We start from the raw sequence: 21,713 nt of genomic DNA, 5'->3' as shown, positions 1-21,713 counted from the left end.
AACCACCTGGGTTTTAATTGGAAAAAAACCCTTAAAACAACTCCCCGCCCCCCCGGCAAACCTTTACAGTATTGCAGGGACCCCAGGGCAATTCTGCGGGAGTCCTGGCTCCTGAGAGTAACGGGGCACTAGAGAAAAGAAGTGATTTGGGGGCGAGGAGATGGACCTCGGGCCATTCCCAGTTTTAATTATGGAGAGACGGATGGATCACAACAGCCCCGTTTATCACAGCTCCCCTCCCTGCCCCATTTATAACCTCAAGCACAGGGCGCGCAAGACCCAGGATTCCGGTCAGCTCACTCCTGCTTCTCTGCCCCACTTCTGCTCTTTGCCGTCTGGTCTTAATTCTCCGCGCCCTGCCTCCTCATTCCTCAATCTTTCCCCGCGTTTCTCTGCTTCTCGGGCCCTGAAGCCCTCTGTCTTGAAAAGCCTGTGAAAGGGAAGGAGCCCTGGGTTTTGCTCTCCAGCTCCAGCTGTTGCGGCTGGTGGCGGTGGTCACATGTGGTCACGGCCACGGTGGTGGTCCCTGGCGGGGCTCACACCCTGGGGTCTGCAGCTCCAGTGCAGGGGTCCCTGACCATCGGATCGAGGTGGGTGTGGGAGTGTGGAGGTCCTGAGCATTGTTTTCAGCCCCACCCTGGTCGGAGGGGCAGGAGAACCCTTGGTCCTACTTATCCAGAGCTGCTGCCCCCATCTCGGGACCTGTGGAGGCTGGGTTCCAGCCGGGCTCTGGGTGGCTACGAGCTTGGCCCTGTTCCCTAGTGTTTGGGAGAGGAGTTGCTGCTTTCTGCAGGCTTCACGAATACTCTCGTTCTTCCTTGCTTTTTTGGCCTGTGGTCTCGTGTACTGTTCCCATTAGCTCCGGCATTAAAGTCTCATTACTTAGGACATCTGTCCTCTGGACAGAGTCTCAGTTCCCTTAGCCAAATGTCCTCTTCTGGGAAGGATGCTTCACACCCAGACAGGCAACTCTTCCCTCTTCCTTCCATCCTTCTGCTCCAGCGAGGAGGGATTTGAACCCTGAGAACGTGTGCTGGAGCAAGGAGGCGCAGGAGTGCGTCCAGGATCCATCCATCCCCCCGCTTCTGAGGTCCTGGGATACAGACGCCTGCCGTCATCCAGGGGCAGGGAGGGGGCTGACCCCCTAATAAGCAAAGAAATTGTTGCCAGGAGAGCTTTTTTCCTCCAGCCGTCGGATCGGCCTCGGATCCTGTTAGTAGGGACTCTGGCCTCAGTCACCCCGATGTCTGGGCAGCTGAGGGCGGGCTCGTGTTAACCCACCTCCTGAAATGACCAGGCAGGAGGCCCAGCCCAAGTGCTGAGACTGCTCCAGACTTTTCGGAAGAATCTGGTTTCCAGCCTCCCTCTTGGACCCCCTCTGACTTTTTACTGCATCCTGAGAAATTTGCCTGAGATTTGCCAGGAATGCTATCCCGGTGGCTGCGAAGGCTCTTTGTGCTATGAGAAATCACGCAGCTTTTCTGTTCTCAGGTCCGCAGCTGCCAGCTTCTTACCCTCTCTGAGCATTTGCGAAGAGAACCTGGCTTTTAGCGGAGGATCTGTGGCTTCTCTGTCTCGCTCTTCAGTCACATCATTAAAATGTTTCTTTTTGTTCCTTTCGGTGTATTTGTCCACCGCTGCTGCTTTCTCCATCTGTCCTTCTTGTGATTCCTCTTTTGTTGACTTTTTTTCCTTTCCCGGCTCCCTCCCTTTCTCCTTCTTGAACTTGTCCTGCTGTAACTTCATTAAGCTGCATCAGTTCAGACTCTGCTAATTCAAAATTTATCCAAATTGGACCTCGGCAAAGTTGCTTTTCTTTTCTCTCTCTGATAAAAAGCTGTGATGAACAGATTAATAGCTCAGACAAGACTGCAGAGATTGTGCAGGGTGCATCCGCCAGGCAGAAAGACGGACTGTTTTCAAGCAGGCTCTTCTGCAGACAATTGGCATGCTAATTACAAATCATTCTTATCTGTTCAATAAAGTAGCTCTCCAAAGATCAATGTTTTTTTTTTAGCCTAGTTTGTAATCCTGCGGTGGCCCAGGAAGCAGTAAAAATGCATTTCCTTTAAAGCATTTTATAATTTCCTTGTCTGTTTTATTGACTGGGATTAGCCTGCCCCCGTTTCTGCTGAATTGGTGATACTTGCCTGTAAGGCTGCTTCGAATTCCCTCTCGAATTCCCTCTGGGGGCTCCCGCTTACTTCCCCTCTTCTTGTTTCTTGTTTCTTTCTTTGTATTTCCCTGAATTTCTAGAATCCAGAAACTCTCTCGCGTTTGGCTTTGAGAATTCTGTGACGGATGATGCCACCGCCCAGGGCGGCCCTCATTCCATCTTGCCACAGGGTGACCAGGTGGGCACAAGAGGTTAGGGTCCCGAAAGCAGACCTAGCACAGTCGGCCCTGTCTCTGGGGGATACGAGGACAGAGATCTCTGTCTTTCCTCCCTCCATTCTTTCCCTATTGCCTGTTCCTGCATCGCTGTCCCAACACCACGGTAGGACAAGATAGGATGTGCCTAGATGCACCCTTATGGAAGAGGACACGGACCTCCCTTGCTTTGCCTGCTTTTGAGGCTCTTGAGGGACCCCTAGCAAAGCCCCCTTTCCCTCACTCTTGGAGGCCGTCATCCATCTTTCCCTGCCTTAGAGCACTTCCTGAGATAGGCAGGCTAACGGCAACTTCTGTCATTTCCTGTGCCCATGACCTTGGGTGAGCCCCTCGGCCCCCTCTGGCCTGTTGGCCCTGCTGTGGGTTGAGGGCTATCGAGTTGTGGAGGTGTGTTCATCTCCGGCCCATTCTGATCTCCTGCACACCTGGGAAATTCAGGAACGCAGTCTGTCCTTTCAGACGCAACAGCCCTGTGGTGCAGAAGAAAATGCATTTTCCTCCAACATTCCGTTCACATAAGAATGCTATCTTCACGTGGCCTCACGGGAATGCTTGTCTCTAGCATCTTAAACTCATAGACTCTCTTGGGTGAAAGGGGCTGATGAGGTGCTTTCATGCCTCTCCCGCTGGGCGCGCCGGCTGCATCTAGAGCTGGGGCTCCCCCTCCCCCTGGAGGTGGTCCATTCTATTGTTAGGACGCAATTCCAGTTAATTCTCATGGGAAGCCAATATTGACTTCCCTGGCATGAGGTCTGCCCACGTGGGCAGCCCCACCCTTGTGTACCCCACCCTTTCAATAGTGGCATTGATGGTAAGGTACTTGAACTTGGAAATGACAATGATGTTTATAATTTTTTTTATAGAAGGAAGAAAAAAAAATTGAAGAAAGAAAAGAAGGAAAAAGGGAGGTAGGGAGAAGGAAGAAAAAAAATAACTGAGTCTTTTGCAGAAAATGCTGCCCCGGCCCATTTGACCCATTTGCCCTTTTAATACCCCAACAGGATCCTGATTCGTTTTGCCCATGATGTGAATCCCTTTGGTTTTTATCTCGAAGCTTCCTTGCCTGGTCGCGGAAGCACGATTTGTGATGGCCTCGCAGGAAGAAAACAAATAGACACTCTCTTTGCACTTGGTTTGCAGAGTCCAGGTTCAGGGTTTAGCAAAAGCTGGTGTGGGAGCAGATGCATTTCTGACCTTAGGCCTGAGTGGAAAGTATGGGATGTAGGTGGTCCCTTCCAGGATGACCCGTAGCCACAGCCGTGCCACGTGGCTCCCCCGCCACACCAGGAGTTTTGCCATCTGGCATTGTTGAGTCAGCCCGCAAAGACTCCCGTCTTGCACCTGTACGCATGGACTTCCGTTGTGGTTCTGTTGGCTGAGCCCCTAGACACGGGGAGGCTGTATTTGGATTGATGTATTAATCGAATGTTTAGTGCTTACGAGGTGCCAGGCTCCGTTCTAAGTGCTCTACAAATATGAACTCATTTAGTCCTCATGATAACCCTAAGAGGTAGACGTTATTTTTGGCCTTATTATTTTGGCCTTATTTTTTTCAACAAGGTCACAGAACCACAGGGCACTTGAGGAGCTGCCTAAAGATCACCAGTATCCTGAGTGGCCGGAATTCTGACTCAGGTACTCCGGCTCCAGAATCCCTGCATTTAGCCGGTGGGCAATACCGCCTTCATCTTGCGTCTCCTATAGATTCACGTCTGTGTTTATAGCAAGTCAGGAAAATGACACCAAGGGTAGCAACAGTAAGAGCAGCCGTAGGTGCATGTATTAACTCATCTATCACCTGGCTGCCCAAGCGACCCTGCTAACAAGTCTTGGTAGCAGTTTTGTTCTCCCAGGTCCAGACGGTAGCTGACCTGGACACGTCCAGATCTTTGATTCAGGCTCCAACAGTCCACATCTCTCTGAAGAAGTCTAGGCTTGGTGTAGATGCTACCGAATTTCCCAGGCCCGGGTAAATTTTCACATGATTCATGAGGCAAGGGATGGCGTGTGTGGAGGAGACGCCGTTAGGGATGCATTGGGGTCCCGGGGGAGGCACGTCGACCCTGTACCTAGCTGCGGCTCGTCATCGAGGGACAGCTCCAGGTCAGGCGCTCATTGGGATGCAGTGACTTGTCTTGCTGGCCTGGAAAACAAAGCAGGCAGGCCGAGCTTTCCCTTGCTAAGTTCGGCTGTGTTTATTGGCCATGATGAATTCCGATTGTGCCGGGGACAACTCAGACCTGCACAACGGCTGGGTGCAGATGCACAAACATTGTTATCACAACAAAGGAGATTCTCCCCATCCATTCGGAGCCTCTGTGTGTGCGGAGAGCGGTCTTGTGCACACACAAAGCCGGCAGCTGTGTTTTTCAAGTGGACTTTGAGAGAACCAGAAAAAAGGAGAACTAAATTAAGCCATTCTCCTCGGTCCGTGTTTATTAAAAATATATTCACTTCAATTGTCCGGAGTGCGTGTTTCAGAGAAGAAAAGCACCCCGACTGCCCAGTAGATGAGGATGAGGCTGAGGGTAGAGGACTCTAGCTGTTCCCGGAGTGGCAGAGTCGAGGAAAAGCTCAGTCATCCGGGACTCACGTAACCAGAATAGTTTATTTAACCGGAGTAGAACGTCTACACTCTACTTCTGGGAGAAGTACCACAGAAGTAGCTATCAGAATCTTCCGTGGTTCATTCTCCAGTTTTTATAGGATTCCATTTCCTAGATTGTCTATATTTTATTGAGTTTTCTCTGTGAAGAGAACTAAAGATTAGATTGGTGGCCCTCTCATGGAAGAACTTTGCTTTTTTTTTTTTTAAAGTAATTATATTCAGTATATGCTACTTAATTAGGCAGGAATGGTATTAGAAAATTCTTCAAAAACAAGAGTGTTCTCATTAGTCCTTAGGAACAAAAACATTAAGCAGAATAGTTTATTCGTGGAATAGTTCATCTGTTCGGCCTTCTCTCATACCCATCCAACAGCATGAATTTGTTCCCACTGCTCCCGAAAAGAGAAAGGTCCTGACTAGGGGGTCTTAACTCTGCAGGTTGCCTTGCTCTTGGCACGGAAAAACTTACCGAACACCAGCTGAACTGATTTCCTCCCTTCCGTGGCATCTATGTGGCTCTCAGATCCAGAGACGTGGCAGAGGCAGAAGGCTGGTTTCCATTCGTTCCACTTCAGTGAGCAGAGATGTTCATGGTGTCTTCATGGACAGCATGTTAATTGAGCTCAAAAAGCCTTATCAATAAACTAGGGTTCCTAGCTTCCCCACTTCATTTGGGGGGAACTGAAGTTTTACCCCCTGCTCCGTGAGTGAAGATCGGGAAAAAACAATTCCAAGTTTTTATCTGGCACTCTTTGGCCACGTTTGTTTTCAAACTTGGAAGCTCCGTGAAGTCCAGGGACTGCTGAATGGAGGGTAAGAACTTGGTAGAGTAGGGCTCTGGCTCTTATTCTGGCCTCATGCAGAGCAGGAATCTAAAGAACTATATTGGCGTTCTACTCAGAATTTCATTTGATAGAAGGTTGCCCGCTAAGACAATGTAAAAACTTTCATAGCTGTTGATGGTCATGACTCACTAAGGTGAATAGAAATGGGCAGTTGGGTGACCACTGAGTTCTGTCTGGGTAGATTTTTCTACTAAAGATTGAACGCTCTCTATATCTCCTGTTCAGAGACCACTGCGGGAACACAGTCGGTGAAAAAATAAATGTGATTAAGTGGATGGAGGATTGGAAGGAAAGATGGATGGATGGATGGATGGATGGATGGATGGATGGATGGATGGATGGATGGATGGATGGATGGATGGATGGATAGATGGATGAATGGATGGATGAGGTGTTGGATAGATGGATGGATGGATGGATGGATGGGTGGGTGGACAAATGGGTGAACGGAAAATTCAGTGGTATAAAGTCAGCCTCTGTAGTGTAACAGAGGCTACTTATGTTTGAAATCTGGATTTACCGCTTACCGGCTCTGTGACCTCAGACAAGATATCTAACCTCTCAAAGTCTTGGTTTTCTCATCAGCAAAATATGGCTACTGATAGCACCTACTGTATAGGATCATTTTGAGGATTATATAAGATAATGCATAAAAGAGTTGAGCACTCTGTCTGGCACATAGTAATGGCTCAATAAATTATAGCCCTTAATTTCCCAAGCTGGCAAGACTATGAAGCAAAGTTATAACCAAGGTTCTGTTTATTTTTCCCATGTTAAGGGAATCATTTGCCATTTTAAGAAAGATTTCATATCTTGAATACAGGGGGCAACACATCGAAATGTTGACCAGGCTTGGTCCCTACAGGAATTGCAATAACTCAACACTTGGGGAAATTCAAACACACTTTCATTCCTTGGGACCACTGACAACATTAACCAAGGTGTTAAGTGAATAAGTAATTGGTCTTGACCTGAACCACTCATTGGCTAATTGTTTCTCCACGCCTTAATATTAACTGGCATTTGCTAAATTAGCAGACCCAGCTGGAGAGACTGGGAGGACTCATTCAAGCTGACAGTCCCTAGGAAAGTGAGATGTATATAAAAGGCAGTCCCACTGAGCAGAGGGACATCAGGGCTCCAGCCAGAAGCCCTGGGTTGAAATTTCGGTTCCATCACGTTCTCATCCTAGAATTAGTCTGAGCCTCAGCTAAGTGTTTAAAATTGGGGTAACCGTAGCTGCAAAGGTCCCAGGTTTAGCATGGCCGCCACGCCGGACAAGGCAGGTAAAGCCCTTAGAACCTGTTCAGTGCTATCCATATGTAAGATGGGATCTCAGTTTTGCAGATGGTTAATATACAAGCAACGAGTCCTGAAGAACGCAGAAATTTCCTGGCTTGAGTGATCAGAATGACTGTTTCCCCTGTTCAGATTTGCTGCCCAATTAATTAACTCTCCCCTGCTCGCCACACACCCACGAAAGCCAAGGAGTCCATGTGCAGCGAACCAAGGCAATTAGGTAGATAATTCAGGCAAAAAGCATTCCTTTGTTTCCTATATCCAGATATTGCAGCAAAGTGGCTCTGGGGGAGGGGGAGATTGGGGGATTGGGATGAGCAGGACAAAGAACCAGATTCTTCAGGGTCTTAAATTAGACCTCTGTAGTGGGCACGGGGCGCGGGGCTGCCCTTGGCTGGGAACCAGCCTCACTCCTCACTGGCCCGTCTCTGTCTCTCACCCCCAGATGGTCTTTCCCTGGGAAGGTCTCTCTCTGATCCCATCTCCCTATCTCTCACCTTCTGAATCTCATTCTTTCTCTGAGTTTCTCTGTGTCCCATTTTCTCTCTGGCTCTGTCTGCCTGTCTATCTGTGACCCTCTGTCTCCCCGCCCCCCGACTCTTTCTCATTGTCTGTTATCTTTCTCTGCTCTGTCGTCTCTGCACCTCTCCCTCGGCCTCTCTCTGGCTCTGAGTCTCTGACACCCTTCCCATCTGTTTGGCTCCCTTTCTGTCCATCTCTTCCCTCCCTTTGTTTCCTTTCCCTCTCCTTCTGTCTCCACCTCTGTCGCTCCCTTTCTCTCGGTTTGTCACTGTCTGTCCCTCTCTCTCCCCCCACTTCCGACCCCAAAGGGGTCTCTGTCCCTTTCTTTGACCCTGAGAGCCGCAGCCACTCTCTCACAAAATCTGCTTCCCATTTCCTCAATGACCAATTTTCTTTCCTACGGTGAGAAAGTAGCTCAGGCCTTAACCCATTTCCTCCGGCGTCTCCAAATTAATTAGGTGAGATTGGGATCGCACATTTCAGAATTAGAATAATACCTATCCAGCACCCTGGAGAGAAGGGGATGGAAGGTGGAGAGGAATGGGGTGAGAAGGGGAGGTCACAGAGCTGAAGAGCTGAGGGAAGGGTGTGTGAGCTGAAAGAGGGGGACCCAGCACCATCTGGGAACGAGGCCCACCTTTCTGGCTGCCGGAGGGCACTGGGAAAAGGGGGCTCTCGGAGGACGGTGCTCAGGCGGTCAGGATCACATCCCTGGCTCCTGTCCTCCTCGTTGGGACCACACAGGGCAGGGTCCCTGCCCCCAGCTAGCCTGACTCTTCAGCACATCCATCCCGTTTGGCTGTGCAGCCCAGCTCAGCCCTGCCAACAGGGCACTTGGAGAGGGTACCACGCAAGTTATTACCTTTAGGAGGAGACAGCTTGGCTGTAACCCAGTTAAAACTCATTCACCAGCAGCAAGCCAGAGGCAAGCAGAGATGCTCTGGGGAGCCTGATGGTCTCCAAAGAGGTGTCTTCCCCCTTACATCTCATCTCTCAGGGCCTGCAGCCTGCGGGGCTTCTCAGGAGATGGGCCCTGAGAGTCCCCTTCTCCCAGGTTCCCCCACCCCCGGGAGTGCTGATCTCAGTTTGAAAATCTCTTCTCTGCTGGGTCCTCCTTGGCCAGTAAGCCTGGAGCGAATCTGCTGTGAGTTTGCCATTTACACCGTCCATATGGACAAAAGGGACGAAAGCCCTGCAAGGATGGAAATCTTCACTCCTTTCTCTCTTTGTTTTTTTCTTTCTTTTAAATTAATTTTTATTGAAGTATAGTTGATTTACAATGTTGTGTTAGTTTCTTCTGTACGGCAAAGTGAATCAGCTATACGTATACATATATCCCCTCTTCTCCTTCCCATTTAGGTCAGCACAGAGCATAAGAGTTCCCTGTGCTATACAGAGGTTCTCATTAGTTATCTCATTTCAATCATAGCATCAGTAGTGTATATGTGTCAATCCCGGTCTCCCAATTCCTCCCACCACCACTTCCCCCTTGGTATCCATACGTTTGATCTCCACGTCTGTGTCTCTATTTCTGCTCTGCAAATAAGATCATCTATACCATTTTTCTAGATTCCACATATATGTGTTAATATATGATATTTGCTTTTCTCTTTCTGACTTACTTCACTGTGTATGGCAGTCTCTAGGTCCATCCGCATCCCTACAAATGATCCATTTTCGTTCCTTTCTATGGCTGAGTAATATTCCATTGTATATATGTACCACATCTTCTTTTTCCATTCCTCTGTTGATGGACATTTAGGTTGCTTCCATGTCCTGGCTATTGGAAATAGTCCTGCAATGAACACTGGGGTGCATGTGTCTTTCTGAATTATATTTTTCTCTGGGTATATGCCCAGGAGTGGGATTGCTGGGTCATATGGTAGTTCTATTTTTAGTTTTTTAAGGAACCTCCATACTGTTCTCCATAGTGGCTGCACCAATTTACATTACCACCAACAGTGCAGGAGGGTTCCCTTTTCTCCACACCCTCTCCAGCATTTATTGTTTGTGGATTTTTTGATCCTGGCCATTCTGACCAGTGTGAGGTCATACCTCATTGTAGTTTTGAATTGCATTTCTCTAATATTTAGTGACGTTGAGCATCTTTTCACGTGTCTGTTGGCCATCCTTTCTCTCTTTGAATAATGGCTGAGCAATGTGCCAAGACCCGGGGATACACTGATGGCCCAGACACCCAAGATCCCCTGACTTCCAATGTTCATCTCAGGGTCTCCAGCCCTAGTTGTCCCAGAGCCCAGCCTAGTGTCCGACCTTGGTACACATCTCTGGAACTAGACTGCACTGAGCATTAATCAAAGACCCACTTCACGTAGTGCCGTGTAGACGCAGATCTGAGTTTCTCAGCCTCGCCACTGTCGGCGTTTTGGGTGGGATAATTCTTTGCTGTAGGGGGCTGTCCTGTGCATTGTAGGATGTCTGGCAGCACTCCTGGCCTCTACCCACCAGTTTGCCAATAGCACTTCCCTCCCCAGTTGTGTGACAACCAAAAATGTCTCCAGCCATTGCCAACTGTCCCCTGAGGGGCAAAATCATTGTTGTTGATGTAGATTTAGTACTGACCTTCCAAAAGTGTGGTCTTAACCACATGACTCCGTTTTCTTTCGTAGATACCTGAGAGGTCTTTGTAAGAACGTGAGAGGCAAGGAAAAGAATATAAGCTTTCTTTGTGTAATAGCAGCTTTATTGGGCTGTGATTCACCTCCCATAAAATTCATCCTTACATTTTAAATCGTCCAATTCAGTGATTTTTATACATTCACAGAGTTGTCCAACTATCACCGCTAGCTGGTTTTAGAACATTTTCATCATCCCCAAGAGAAAACCTGTACCTGTTAGCAATCCTTCTTCATTTGCCCCTCCCCCAGCCCCTGGTAACCACCAATCTACTTTCTGTTGCTGTGGATCTGCCTAATCTGCATATTTTATATACACAGAATCATAACATGTGGTCTTTCATGACTGGATTCTTTCACTTAGCATGTTTTCAAGGTCTGTTCATGGTGTAGCACATATCAGAACATCATTGCTCTTTTAAGGCTAAATAATAATACATTGTGTGAATACGCTACATTTTGTTTATCCATTCTTCAGTTGATGGACATTTGGGTTACTTCCATGGAGAATTCCCTGGCAGTCCAGTGGTTAGGACTCAGCACTTTCACTGCTCGGGCTCCGGGTTCAACCCGTGGTCGGCGACCTAGGATCCTGCAAGCCGTGCAGTGTGCGCAAAAAATAAAATAAAAAATAGAAATAAAACATTTCATTGATGTATTATAATAAGTAAAATAAAATATGCACAAACCAACTTGAATGGGCCTCTGTAAAAAAGAGATAATGCTGCTATGAACTTTCATATACAAGTTTTGTGTAGGCATGTGTTTTCATTTCTGTTGGGCATATACCTAGGAGTATTTTAATTGCTAGGCCATATAGTAACTCTGTTTAGTATTTTGAGGAACTGCCAGACTGTTTCCCAAAGGGTCTGCACCGTTTCACATTCCCACCAGTAGTTTATAAAGGCTCCAATTGCTCCACGTCCTTGCCAACATTTGGTGTTTTCTTTTTGGTTATAGCTATCCTGGTGGGTGTAAAGGGTTATCTCACTGTGTTTTCGATTTGTATTTTCCTGATGACTAGTGATGTTGAGCTACTTTTCATGTGTACCTTTTCTGGAGAAATGTCTGATTATATCTTGTCCGTTTTAAAATTGGGTTGTTTGGTTTTTATTGTTGAATTTTAAGAGTTCTTTATATATTCTGGATGCAAATCTCTTAGCAGAAATATGATTTGCAAATATTTTCTCCCATTCTGTGGGTGTCTTTCATTTTCTTCAAGCTGCTCTGATGCAGAAACGTTTTTAGTTTTGATGAAGCCTAGTTTACCTGTTTTTTTCTTTCTTTCCTTGTGCTTTTGGCGTCATATCTAAGAAACCATTGCCAAATCCGAGGTCACAAAGATTTACTTCTCAATTTTTTTCTAAGAGTTTATAGTTTTAGCTCTAAATATTTAGGTCTATGATCCATTTTGAGAATCCAACTTATTCTTTTGCATGTGGATATCCATTTGTTGAAGGAACTTCTTTCCCCATGATCATGACACCCTTGTTAAAAATCAGTTGAACATAGACATATGGGCTTATTTTTGGACTCTTCAATTTGATTCCATTGGTCTGTATTTCTGTTACAACATTTTTAAAAAATTTTAATTTTTATTTTTGGCTGCGTTGGGTCTTTGTTGTGGTACACGGGCTTCTCACTGCGGTGGATTCTCTTGTTGCGGAGCACGGGCTCTAGGCGCGTGGGCTTCAGTAGTTGTGGCTTGCGTGCTCTAGAGCGCAGGCTCAGTAGTTGTGGTGCACGGGCTTCGTTGTTCTGCGGCATGTGGGATCTTCCCGAACCAGGGCTCGAACCCGTGTACCCTGCGTCAGCAGGCGGATTCTCACCCACTGTGCCACCAGGGAAGCCCTCTGTTATAACTTTTAAGTCACTGTTTCCTTACCATAGAAAGATGGTAGGAAAGTGCCTTTGATAAACAGAAGGGTGAAGGAATCAAGGTAACGTGCGTGGATGTGTGGTTAAAAAGTATATAAAATATTGATCACATTTTGGAATTAAAAGGGATCTTAGAGGTCATGTTAGTGTAAACCCTTTGTTTTGCTGATGGGGGATAAAAAGATTAAATTTCGACTTCAGAGGTTAACAAATCTGCCCAAAGATTTACGACTCATCATTGGCAGAGCTGGGCAGAGCTGGGATTAGAACCCAAATCTCTTGATTTGGTAGGGCAATGTTTTTTCTTATTCCAGGCCCCAGGTCTGCCTGGACTTCCTTTGCCAAACTAGTGAGGTTCTGTCTTCCCCTCCCTCACTTCTTGGTCCACAGAAGTGAATGGGGTGGTGGCGTGTGTCTGCTTTTTCCCTTAGAGCCTGAGAAAAAAGAAAGCCAGTGCGAGGAAAGCATTTGGAAAATCTGAAATTGCTATATAAATGCCACTAAATGATAAGATTACCAGTTTGATGGTCCTCTCCCAGGAAGGTTCAGCATGTCAGGGGCGGCATAATGAAAGGAAACTCTCCACTCCCAGACACGTTTTAAACTGCTGCAGTTGGTTGTTACTTTTCGACAGAGGCAGGGTGTGGGGAGCTGGAATTCCAGGGGACTGAAGCCTCAAAGTGGGCTGGGTGTAGCCAGGTCTCAGGTGGGCCGGGCTGGCCGGGAGAGGCCTGGGGCGTGGTGCCTCGCCCACCCCTCAGGGACCCAGGTAGATGGAAGAGTTCCTCCTGGCTCGTGCACTCAGAATGGGGCGCCTGGCCCTGAAATGACAATGTCCGATGGTGGTCCCTTGTGGCTCCTCAGAACATACCTGCATGTCTGTTTCCCACTGACAGTGGTATCACCTGTCCCACCAGAGGGAGTCCTGTTCCAAACCACGTCGGGGAGCGATTTCCCCTAAATGCTGAGCCCCTAGAGGGTAGGAATTGTGTTCTCTTTACCTCTGTCTCTGCTGTGACTAATGCATGCTGAGTCCTCAGTAAACATATGTTTGGCTGTTGAAGAGAGGCGTTGGGTGAATAGAAGCTGCTCTCGGGGTACATGGGTCCCTTGCAGAGGGCATGGACCTCTCCAGCTACAGCAGCATCTCTGTGCATCTCTCTTTCCTTCCTGTGTCTCTGATTGCTTCTTCCTCTAAGCTTCAGCTGCATTCACTGTCTGCACTGTCCGTGTGTTCTGATATTTATCATTTTATCTGTATGTCGTGTCTTTGCAGCTAAATCACACCTTTCTTTGACAAGGGGAGCTCTGTTTTGTACTTATTTGGGTCACCCGTGTCGAGTACATGCTCCTTGGTGTGTGTCTTTCCATGGGGAAGTTGGTCCCCCGATATTAGTCACCTGCCGCTGAACTTGAGGCCAGTGGTGGCTGCCCTTCACTGAAGTGGCATTCCACGGGCCAGTTGCTGTCGTATCTGCATGGCATACGGGCTTATTTGGGGAGCCAGCATTTTGAAAGGGCTCAGAGTTGATTGGTGGGAAATGAATGAAAGAAGGAAACCTTAATCACAGCCTTTTAGTGCCTGTACCCCCAGGCATGGCAGCCTCTCTCCTGTATCCCCACTGAGACCAGCACCAGATGATGCTGTGACTGTAACTGAATACTGGGTCTCCGTCCATCAAAGGGCCGATGATAGTAGCCCAACTTCCTTTGTGGTTGCACTCACCAACTCGGTGGATCTCACTGTGTGGTCTCCTCCTCTTTCAGGGCTCTGGCCGACATCTTAAGACAACAGGGACCAATCCCCATAGCACACTGTGAAAGAGAAACTATCTCGGCTATCGATAGCTCTCCCAAAGAGAACACGCCGGTCAGATCATCCTCGAAAAACCACTACACTCCCGTGCGCACGGCTAAGCAGACTCCAGGTAAGTGAGAGCTGATCACCTTGCATCTTTGCTGAGGCTGGTGAGAAGTTTCGGTGGTGTTTCTGCTTCAGCTGGGCAGGAGCCGGTCCTGGAGCCCTGGGCAGGTGGCTTGTGGAAGAGTCTGGGGACTGTTCCCCTGCGGAGAGAGTGGCGTGGGAGACTGTCGCCGGTGAGTGTCCAGGCTGGAGCAGAGCTGTTGGTTTAGGGCGTCTGTGATTTAGTGAATGTCTGCGTAATCCTCTTCCCTGAAAGGAGCTTGCAGTAGCCTTGGTGGTGGAGTATGGTCACCTTCTTGCTCACATGGTGGGAAGGTAGATATCTGACAAGAAGTGGCTGCACTCAGACGTAGAGGCGGATGAACTGTCGGAATCTCAAAGGGACTTCCTGAGAGTAAGGATTATGTCTGTGTTGTAGGGTTACTCTCTTCTGTGCTCGGTGGATTCTCTGGATATATGATGAGTTGCCATGTGATAGTAATATACCTTTTGCTCTTTTATTTGGTCTTTACTGTAACCCATATGGAACAATAAACAAAGCAAGGAAATAATGATAAATAAGATAACCTCAGATTTATTGGGATCTTGTGCTGTACCAAGGGTTATGCTGAACATTTTACGTGTATTGTCTTACTTATTTTTCACAGCAATCTTAGAAGTGCTTGTATTATCTTCTTTTTATGTGTGGAACAGAAAGGCTCAGTAATTTTCCCAAGCACATACGGTTGGTAAGAAAGCAAGCCGGCAGTCAAACTGAGGCATGTAGGTAACAATGGTCAAGTCTAGAAACCCTAGTGTCCTAATCCAGTTTGGGACATGAATCCAAAGTATCTGGGTGGATGGTCTCCTTATAAGTGCAGGTGGGGAGCTCATCTCTTACTGTGAGCATTACCAGTCTACTGCTGACTCCAGTCTCAGACACAGCTTCTGCTTTGATACTTGGATTTGAAATCTTCACATCTGTCACCCTATAGCTTTTCAAAGGATGGGCTATATGGTCTGAACTAAACCTGCAATAAAGATATGCAGCCACTAGGTGGCAATAGAAGTGTCCCAAATTCAAACTAGCAGATGTGCTGTTGAAACCAAATTGGTTTTCCATTCATTCTTTAATTTTCTTAAATTTATTAAATCAGAAATCACATACTTGCCTTTAAGGTAATAAGAGTTAAGTCATTTGAGACTCTGATAAAAGTTAAGGACATTCGCCTCCCCCAAATATATACATATGAATATATATATCCATCCAACATTTTGCATAGGATTTAAGGGGATTCATAGACCCTTTCTGAAGTTAAAAATCCCTGACTTAAAAGTAAGGATGAGAGATCCACCTTTTCAAAAAGTCTAAGATGCATTTTTAGCCTGAATATCATAGATGTTGAAAATGTAAGCAATAGAAGAAGTGGGCAAAAACCCTGACACCAGTAGTTGTCTCCCTTGCTGCATAGTAGAATCACCTGGGGAAGCTCTTAAAAATGCTGATGATGCTGGTGCCTGGGCCTCACAAATTAACCAGAATTTCTAGGGATGCTGCTGGCAGCAGTATTTTAAAAAATCACTTGAAAGTGATTCTAACATGCAAGACAGAATAAAGAACCACTCGTCCAGATGGATTCCTTTATTTTATGAAGGAAGACACTGAAAGGTTTTGCCAGTAGTTCTCAAACTCGGCTGCACATTGGAATCACCTGGGGAGCTTTAAAAATTAAGGGTACCTGGGCCCCACCCCCAGAGCTCATAGTTTAATTGATGTGGGGGCGTGGCCTGAGCGGGAGGTGATTTTAATATGGAGCAGAGTTTGGGAATCACTGGGCTGTGGAAATTGCAGAAAGGTGCCCTTCTAACTGATGTTTTGAAGTCAGGCTCCTCCAGAACGTTGTCTGTGATTCTGGAGCTTCAGGTCACTCTGGTACCCAAAGTACCCCTGGGAGCTTACCTTCATCCCTCTCTCTTCCAATTTTCCCTGTCTTATTCACAAACCAGCTAGTTCCCAGCCACTGAGTCCAGACTGATTAAGTGGATGGTCTAGATTTGCCCTTAAATGCCTTTCACAGGGAGGGAAGATTTGTCATTTCTTCTGGTTCCTATATACATCCTCTCCTCTGTTAATCTGAGAAGAGAAACTTAAAGTTAAATGATTCACTCCTATGTTTTGAGAAATCCCTCCTATGTATTTCTCAAATTGGAACTCTTTACTTGGCTTTTAGAGATGGGAATTGTTCCCTGGCCCAGAAAGCATTCTCAGTGGTGATGCTTATATTTAAAAGCAATTTCATAACTATCTGCAACATCTACAGCTTGTAATGGACACAGCTGCTTTTCCGAATAGCTGATCCTTCGCCACAGAAGACTGCATTTTGAGCAGAAGTCTAAACAGAACTTGGTATAGGTGTTCAAAGTGGTGATTTACTGTGATTTTTGCCACTGGTCAAATCCACAGATCACCGATCATAGGAGGATGGTGGCAAGAGTCTTGTAGAGGAATCTTGAGGACAGAAATCCCAGGAGGCATCATAGCGTATGAGTAGTTTTGCTACTCAAAATACTGTCCAAGGACCAGCCACATCAGCCGTTCGTGAGAAATGCAGAATCTCAGGCTCCATCTCACCCGATGAAGGAGGACCTGCATTTTCATGAGATCACATAGCAAGTAAAATTTGAGAAGCCCTGGGAAAACATGGGCTCTGACATTTGCGTCTCAGCGTGTTATCTGAGCCCGTCACATTGCTATGTATGTGACCTGGACAAGTTTCTTTGTCTCTCTAAGTTTCCTCATCTGCCCTTGAGACTAAACGTACCTGCTGTGTGGAGTTGTTTAATAAGTTAAACCAAGGAGAGCACTTAAAATAGGTCCTCACTGTACCAAACCTTAATTTTAGCTATGGCCGGGCTATGGAGTTTTGCCCAACTCACGGCAAGCAAATCAAATTAATGAGAGAAATAAAGGCACTGGTATCCTTAGACCAGGCAGGGTCCACGAGGTCGTGTCTGGGATGAAAGCCCCCGGCCCCAAGCCTTCTGTGCTTGGCCCCTGCCTGCGGCACATCCTCTGAGGATGGAAGGGCTTGTAGGGCTTCACGGGGCTCTTGCAAGTCAAAAGCATACCAAACCGAAAGCAACCAAACAAACAAAAATATATATTTTTTGTTTGGTTTAGGGAATGGAGTGAGGGTCCTGTCTTAATAAAAACAGTGGTACCATGAGTATGGGGTACCCACTATGTGCTGGGTAGTCTGTTAGGTACTTTATTTACAATACACAGCGGATCCTGTAGCATTTCTTAGGTATAGGATCTCCTGTTTCCACATTAGCAGAAAATTCCTCTTTCCTTCTATAAGAGCCCTTGACCCTAACCTAACTCTTTCAGAAATCCCTTTCCAACTTTAAAAGGAGCTTCAATCCTGGACATTTACTTTGGACCCAGAAAATCAGTGAAGCCCATTTCCATCTCCCATCCCGCAAATCTGGCTGCCTCTAGACCCTCACTACTCAAAGTGTGGTCTATGGACCAGTAGTGACTGCATGCCATGAGAGCTGGTTAGAAATGCAGACTCTTGGGCCCTTCCCCAGACCTGTTGATTCAGAATCTGCCTTTTAACAAGATCTTTAGGTGATCTGTACACACATTAAAGTTGAAGAAGATCCCTTTAGCACAGCGAGCATCAGCCCTGACTGCGCATTGGAATGATGTAGGATATTCTGAGAATACAAATGCTAACGTCCCAAAGATTCTGATTTAATTGGTCTGGGCTAGAACCTAGGCATTAGCATTTTTCAAAAACTTCCCACACGGTTCCATTGTTCAGCAAACTGAGAACCAGAGCTAGAGGGAGATTATCAAATAAGGCAAACATCCTCGAGGACTGTGGAGTTTGAGTTCACATCAAGACTCGAGTTCACATCAAGACAGAGCTTGGCTTGTCCTTCTTACTGGGCTGCAGGGTTAAGTCCTCTCCATGGCAGGTGGGCAGGATGGAGCAGAGGGCCTGGGCTCATCTGAGAGAGGGATGGGGTCAGTCTGCAACTATGAATGGGGACACCTGGGCAGAAGCAGGCGCAAGCAGACATATGGTTGGCCCTCCATCCACGGATTCAACCACCCTGGATCCTTTACTATGTTTACTGTCTGCGGTTGGTTGAATCCTCGGATGTGGACTCTGCAGATACAGAGGGCTAACTGTAAGACTTGCGCATCTGTGGAATTTGGTATCCGTGGCAGTTCTAGAACCAAGCTGGTGGGTACCAAGTGCCGACTATCAGAATTGATTAGCAGGCCAAGCGGAGCCAGGCATCAGGAAACGTATCACATCTGCAGTTGCAGGTCCCCTGAGCCCAGGATCTCAGAGGCTCGCGGTGGGCTTCATAGATGGGAAGGAGTGGGGACCTCGCGTGTCCACCTGGCCTGACTCTCTCCTAAAGAGCCTGTCTTGGGGCAGCTGGGGGGAGAGTGGTGTACCCATCCCTTGCTGTAGCAATGACTTCGTGTATTAAGTTTCCAGAGCCTTGATATCCAACTTCCCATGATCAAGAGTGGCGTCTGCTGGAGGAAGTAAGTACTTGTGCCCCAGCTACACACCACTGTGAGTTGGGTACCCGGGCTGTCAGTCATCTGCCCGCTGTCAAAGCCGCGTGCGTTAACAGCAGACCGAGGGAGCCGAGGGGCACGATTCCAAGCTTCGCGGAGACCAAGAATGAAGGCTGGACAGTTGACGGAGGGGCTCTTAGTCACAGCGCTGCATGGCCCGGCCCCTTGCTGCTCTGTTGAGCTCAGCTCCTATTACCGTCTGCCTTTCTCTCTGGGATCCAGACGCCAGACCCTCCTCACGCCGCGCGTGTTCTCGCCTCGGGGTATTTCCCCCCCCTGTTTTGTGGCCGGAAACTTTCCAGCACCAGATATTTGTGCTGTGAAAGTTGATGCTCAGGTGGTACCACCTTTCCTAACCTCCTCATCTGTTCCTGTCCCCTGCTTTATTTTCTTCCGAGCCCCTGCGCCATCTAACATCATATATTGGTACGTTCACTGGTTTATTGTCTCTGTCCCTACCGGAATGTAGGCTCCATGTAGGCAAGGGTTTTGTCTTTTTATTCGCTGTGGCATCTCAGATCCAAGAACATTGCCTGGAAGATCAGCGTTACTGCTCAGTGACTACTTGCAGGGAATGACAAGATGGTCCTTCACTTGGATGGATGTAGGAGCCAGCCTGTAGGTGTCCGTTACCTACCTGAGTGCTACAGAGCTCTCATCAAGGTTGTGTGCCCCTCTGCTGCCCTGTCTGCAAAATTAGCAAGGAGTTGGTCACGTTGACAGCCTCGTGGGCTGGTCATCCAGTGGAGAGCTGAGCTGGGAGGCCCTGGTTTCCAGTGCCCATGCTTCTCCCCAAGCCCCACGGCTTCTCTCCTCCCATCTGGGGCCAATCCAGGACTCCAAGGCTCAGTGTGGCCAGAGGCTGGGAGCTTTGCTTCCCTGGCTGGGCTCAAGAGAGGCTGACACCCGGGGGCCCTGCCCATTCTGTTCACTCTGCCAAGAAAGTCTTCTTTACAGAGGTCTTAGAAGCACAGGTAGCTCTGAGTTCATCTTCCCAGGAACAGGTTTAAGGCTGCAGGTAAAGCCCGACAGCCTGGACCATGTACCTGAACTCTGGGAAACTTCTGGTCAACCTCAGCCCCTAATGGGCAATGGGACTTTTCTTTGCTCAGTCATCCCCAGGGGAACAGGACTGTCTTATCCTAGAAGAGGCTGAGCTGATTGCCCCATGAGACTTCAGAGCTCTAAGGGGATGGTGAGATCAGCTGACCGAGCCTGCCCTTGGCCTCGGAGGAAGCTGAGGCACACGGAGGTCACCCAGGTGGGAGGTGGTCGGGCCAGGCCTCCACACCCGGGCTCCAGTGTTGGAGATGGAATGTGGTGTGTGCAGCTCAACAGACCTGGGTGTGACTCTTGGCTCTGGGACATGAGAATGGCTAGCACCTTCCTCACGGGGCCATTGAGAAAGTTGGATGGAAGGGCCCCCGTGTTTTAAGTCTCGGTCCCGGCTTGGCTCTGAGCCCGGGCTTGGTAGCCGTCTTCGTCTCCATCATCACCGTGGCCATCCTCCCTGTCCTCAGCTGCCTCTTCTCCATCTCCCTTGGCCATCCTCTGTCACTCTTCCCCAAACTGTACCTGTTGTTTGGACACTGTCCCCGTGGACTGCTGTTGGCCTTTTCCAAGTGGAGTCTCCTTATTCTCTGCCCAGATGTTACATCACCTCCCTTCCCTCTACCCCATGCCCTGTTCCTGCAGCCATTGGTCCCAGCAGATCTCTGCCCGGGGATGATGTAGGGTGGATGGAAGGCTGACCACAGCAACCATGTGGGGCAGTCGCTATTACTATCGCCTCCTTGCAGGGTCCAGAAAACCCAGGAAGTTCACTGAGTCAAGGCTGGTAGGAGAGAAGAGCCATCACTAATGCCTGATAACAGAGTAACACTGATTGGTGCTTATAGTTAACATGAAGTACCACTGTATGTGTGTTACCGACATTGTATGTGTGTTACCGACGTTGCATCGTTGAATCAGCACAGCTCTGTGAAGTGCTATCGTTGTTACTCCCATTTTATGGATGGGAAGATTGAGGACAGGGGGATAGGAGAACTTGCCCAAGGTCACATCCGTAGTCATCGGTAGGGGGAGGATTAGAACCCAAGCCTGGGCTTCAGGCTGTATGCTGTGGGGCCTCTTCTGTTACTGGATTCATCCATGGCTTCAGCCAAGAATGAAAGGCAATTTCGATGGTGGATAAAAGCAGAGAGTGTGGAACCAGACTGTCTGGTTTGAATCCAGACTCTGCCTTTATTTGCCCGTCTGTACAATGGGCTTAATAATTGTGTTTCCCTCCTAGGGCTGCTGTGGGGATTAAGTGGGTGTTCATGCAAAGTGATCAGGCAGCATTTGACAGAGGAAAACACTGTTTTAAGACTGCACTCTCTCCTCTGTCGGGCACCAGGCCACATGTGGCTGTTGAGTGCTTGAAATGTGTCTCAGAGCCTCACAAGATTTCAGAGTTGGTGTGAAAAAAGGAATGTAAAATAGCTCCATCATTTTTTATATTGATTACATTTGAAATGATAATGTTTTGGATTTATCAGGTTAAATAGACTCTATTATTAAATTAATTTCATCTGTTTCTTTTCATTTTTTTTTTTTAACGTGACGACTAAGGAGTGTGAAATTACCTCTGTGGGTCACAGCTGTGCTTTGCATCCCGTCGACTTGGGTCAGGGCTGGTTTAACTGTTAAGGGTGTGGAGCGTCTTCTTGAGTTCAAGTTTCAGTCTTGAGCAAAAATCCTCACCATTTGGGGAGCTTACATTGTAACGGAGGAGACATAAAGTAAACAAGTACATAACTTCAGAGGGTGCGAAATGCTTAGGACACAAGCGGGCAGCAGATGTGTCAGAGGAAGGCTGGGAGAGGAAGGCACTTTTTAAAACAGGTTTTATTTGATTGAAGTACAGTTGATTTCCAGTGCTGTGATGACTTATGCTGTCCAGCAAAGTGCTTCAGTTATACACATACGTACATTCTTTTTCATCTTCTTTTCCATTATGGTTTATCCCAGGATATGGAAT

At 47.7% G+C, this 21,713-nt stretch overlaps 1 protein-coding gene across 3 annotated transcripts in view; it reads left to right on the top strand.

The window, feature by feature from the left end:
* SHISA6 (shisa family member 6) overlaps positions 1-21,713 on the top strand; it is a 240,967-nt gene that overhangs the window by 8,875 nt on the left and 210,379 nt on the right. For all 3 annotated transcript variants that reach the window (XM_060134841.1, XM_060134840.1, XM_060134839.1), the window contains exon 2: positions 13,947-14,107. In XM_060134841.1, the coding sequence (XP_059990824.1) occupies positions 13,947-14,107 (161 nt within the window). The remainder of the gene's footprint in view (positions 1-13,946; positions 14,108-21,713) is intronic.

The sequence above is a fragment of the Lagenorhynchus albirostris genome, chromosome 20 (genome assembly GCF_949774975.1).
Source record: "Lagenorhynchus albirostris chromosome 20, mLagAlb1.1, whole genome shotgun sequence".
NCBI lineage: Eukaryota > Metazoa > Chordata > Mammalia > Artiodactyla > Delphinidae > Lagenorhynchus > Lagenorhynchus albirostris.
This window is presented reverse-complemented; position numbering and strand designations above follow the sequence as displayed.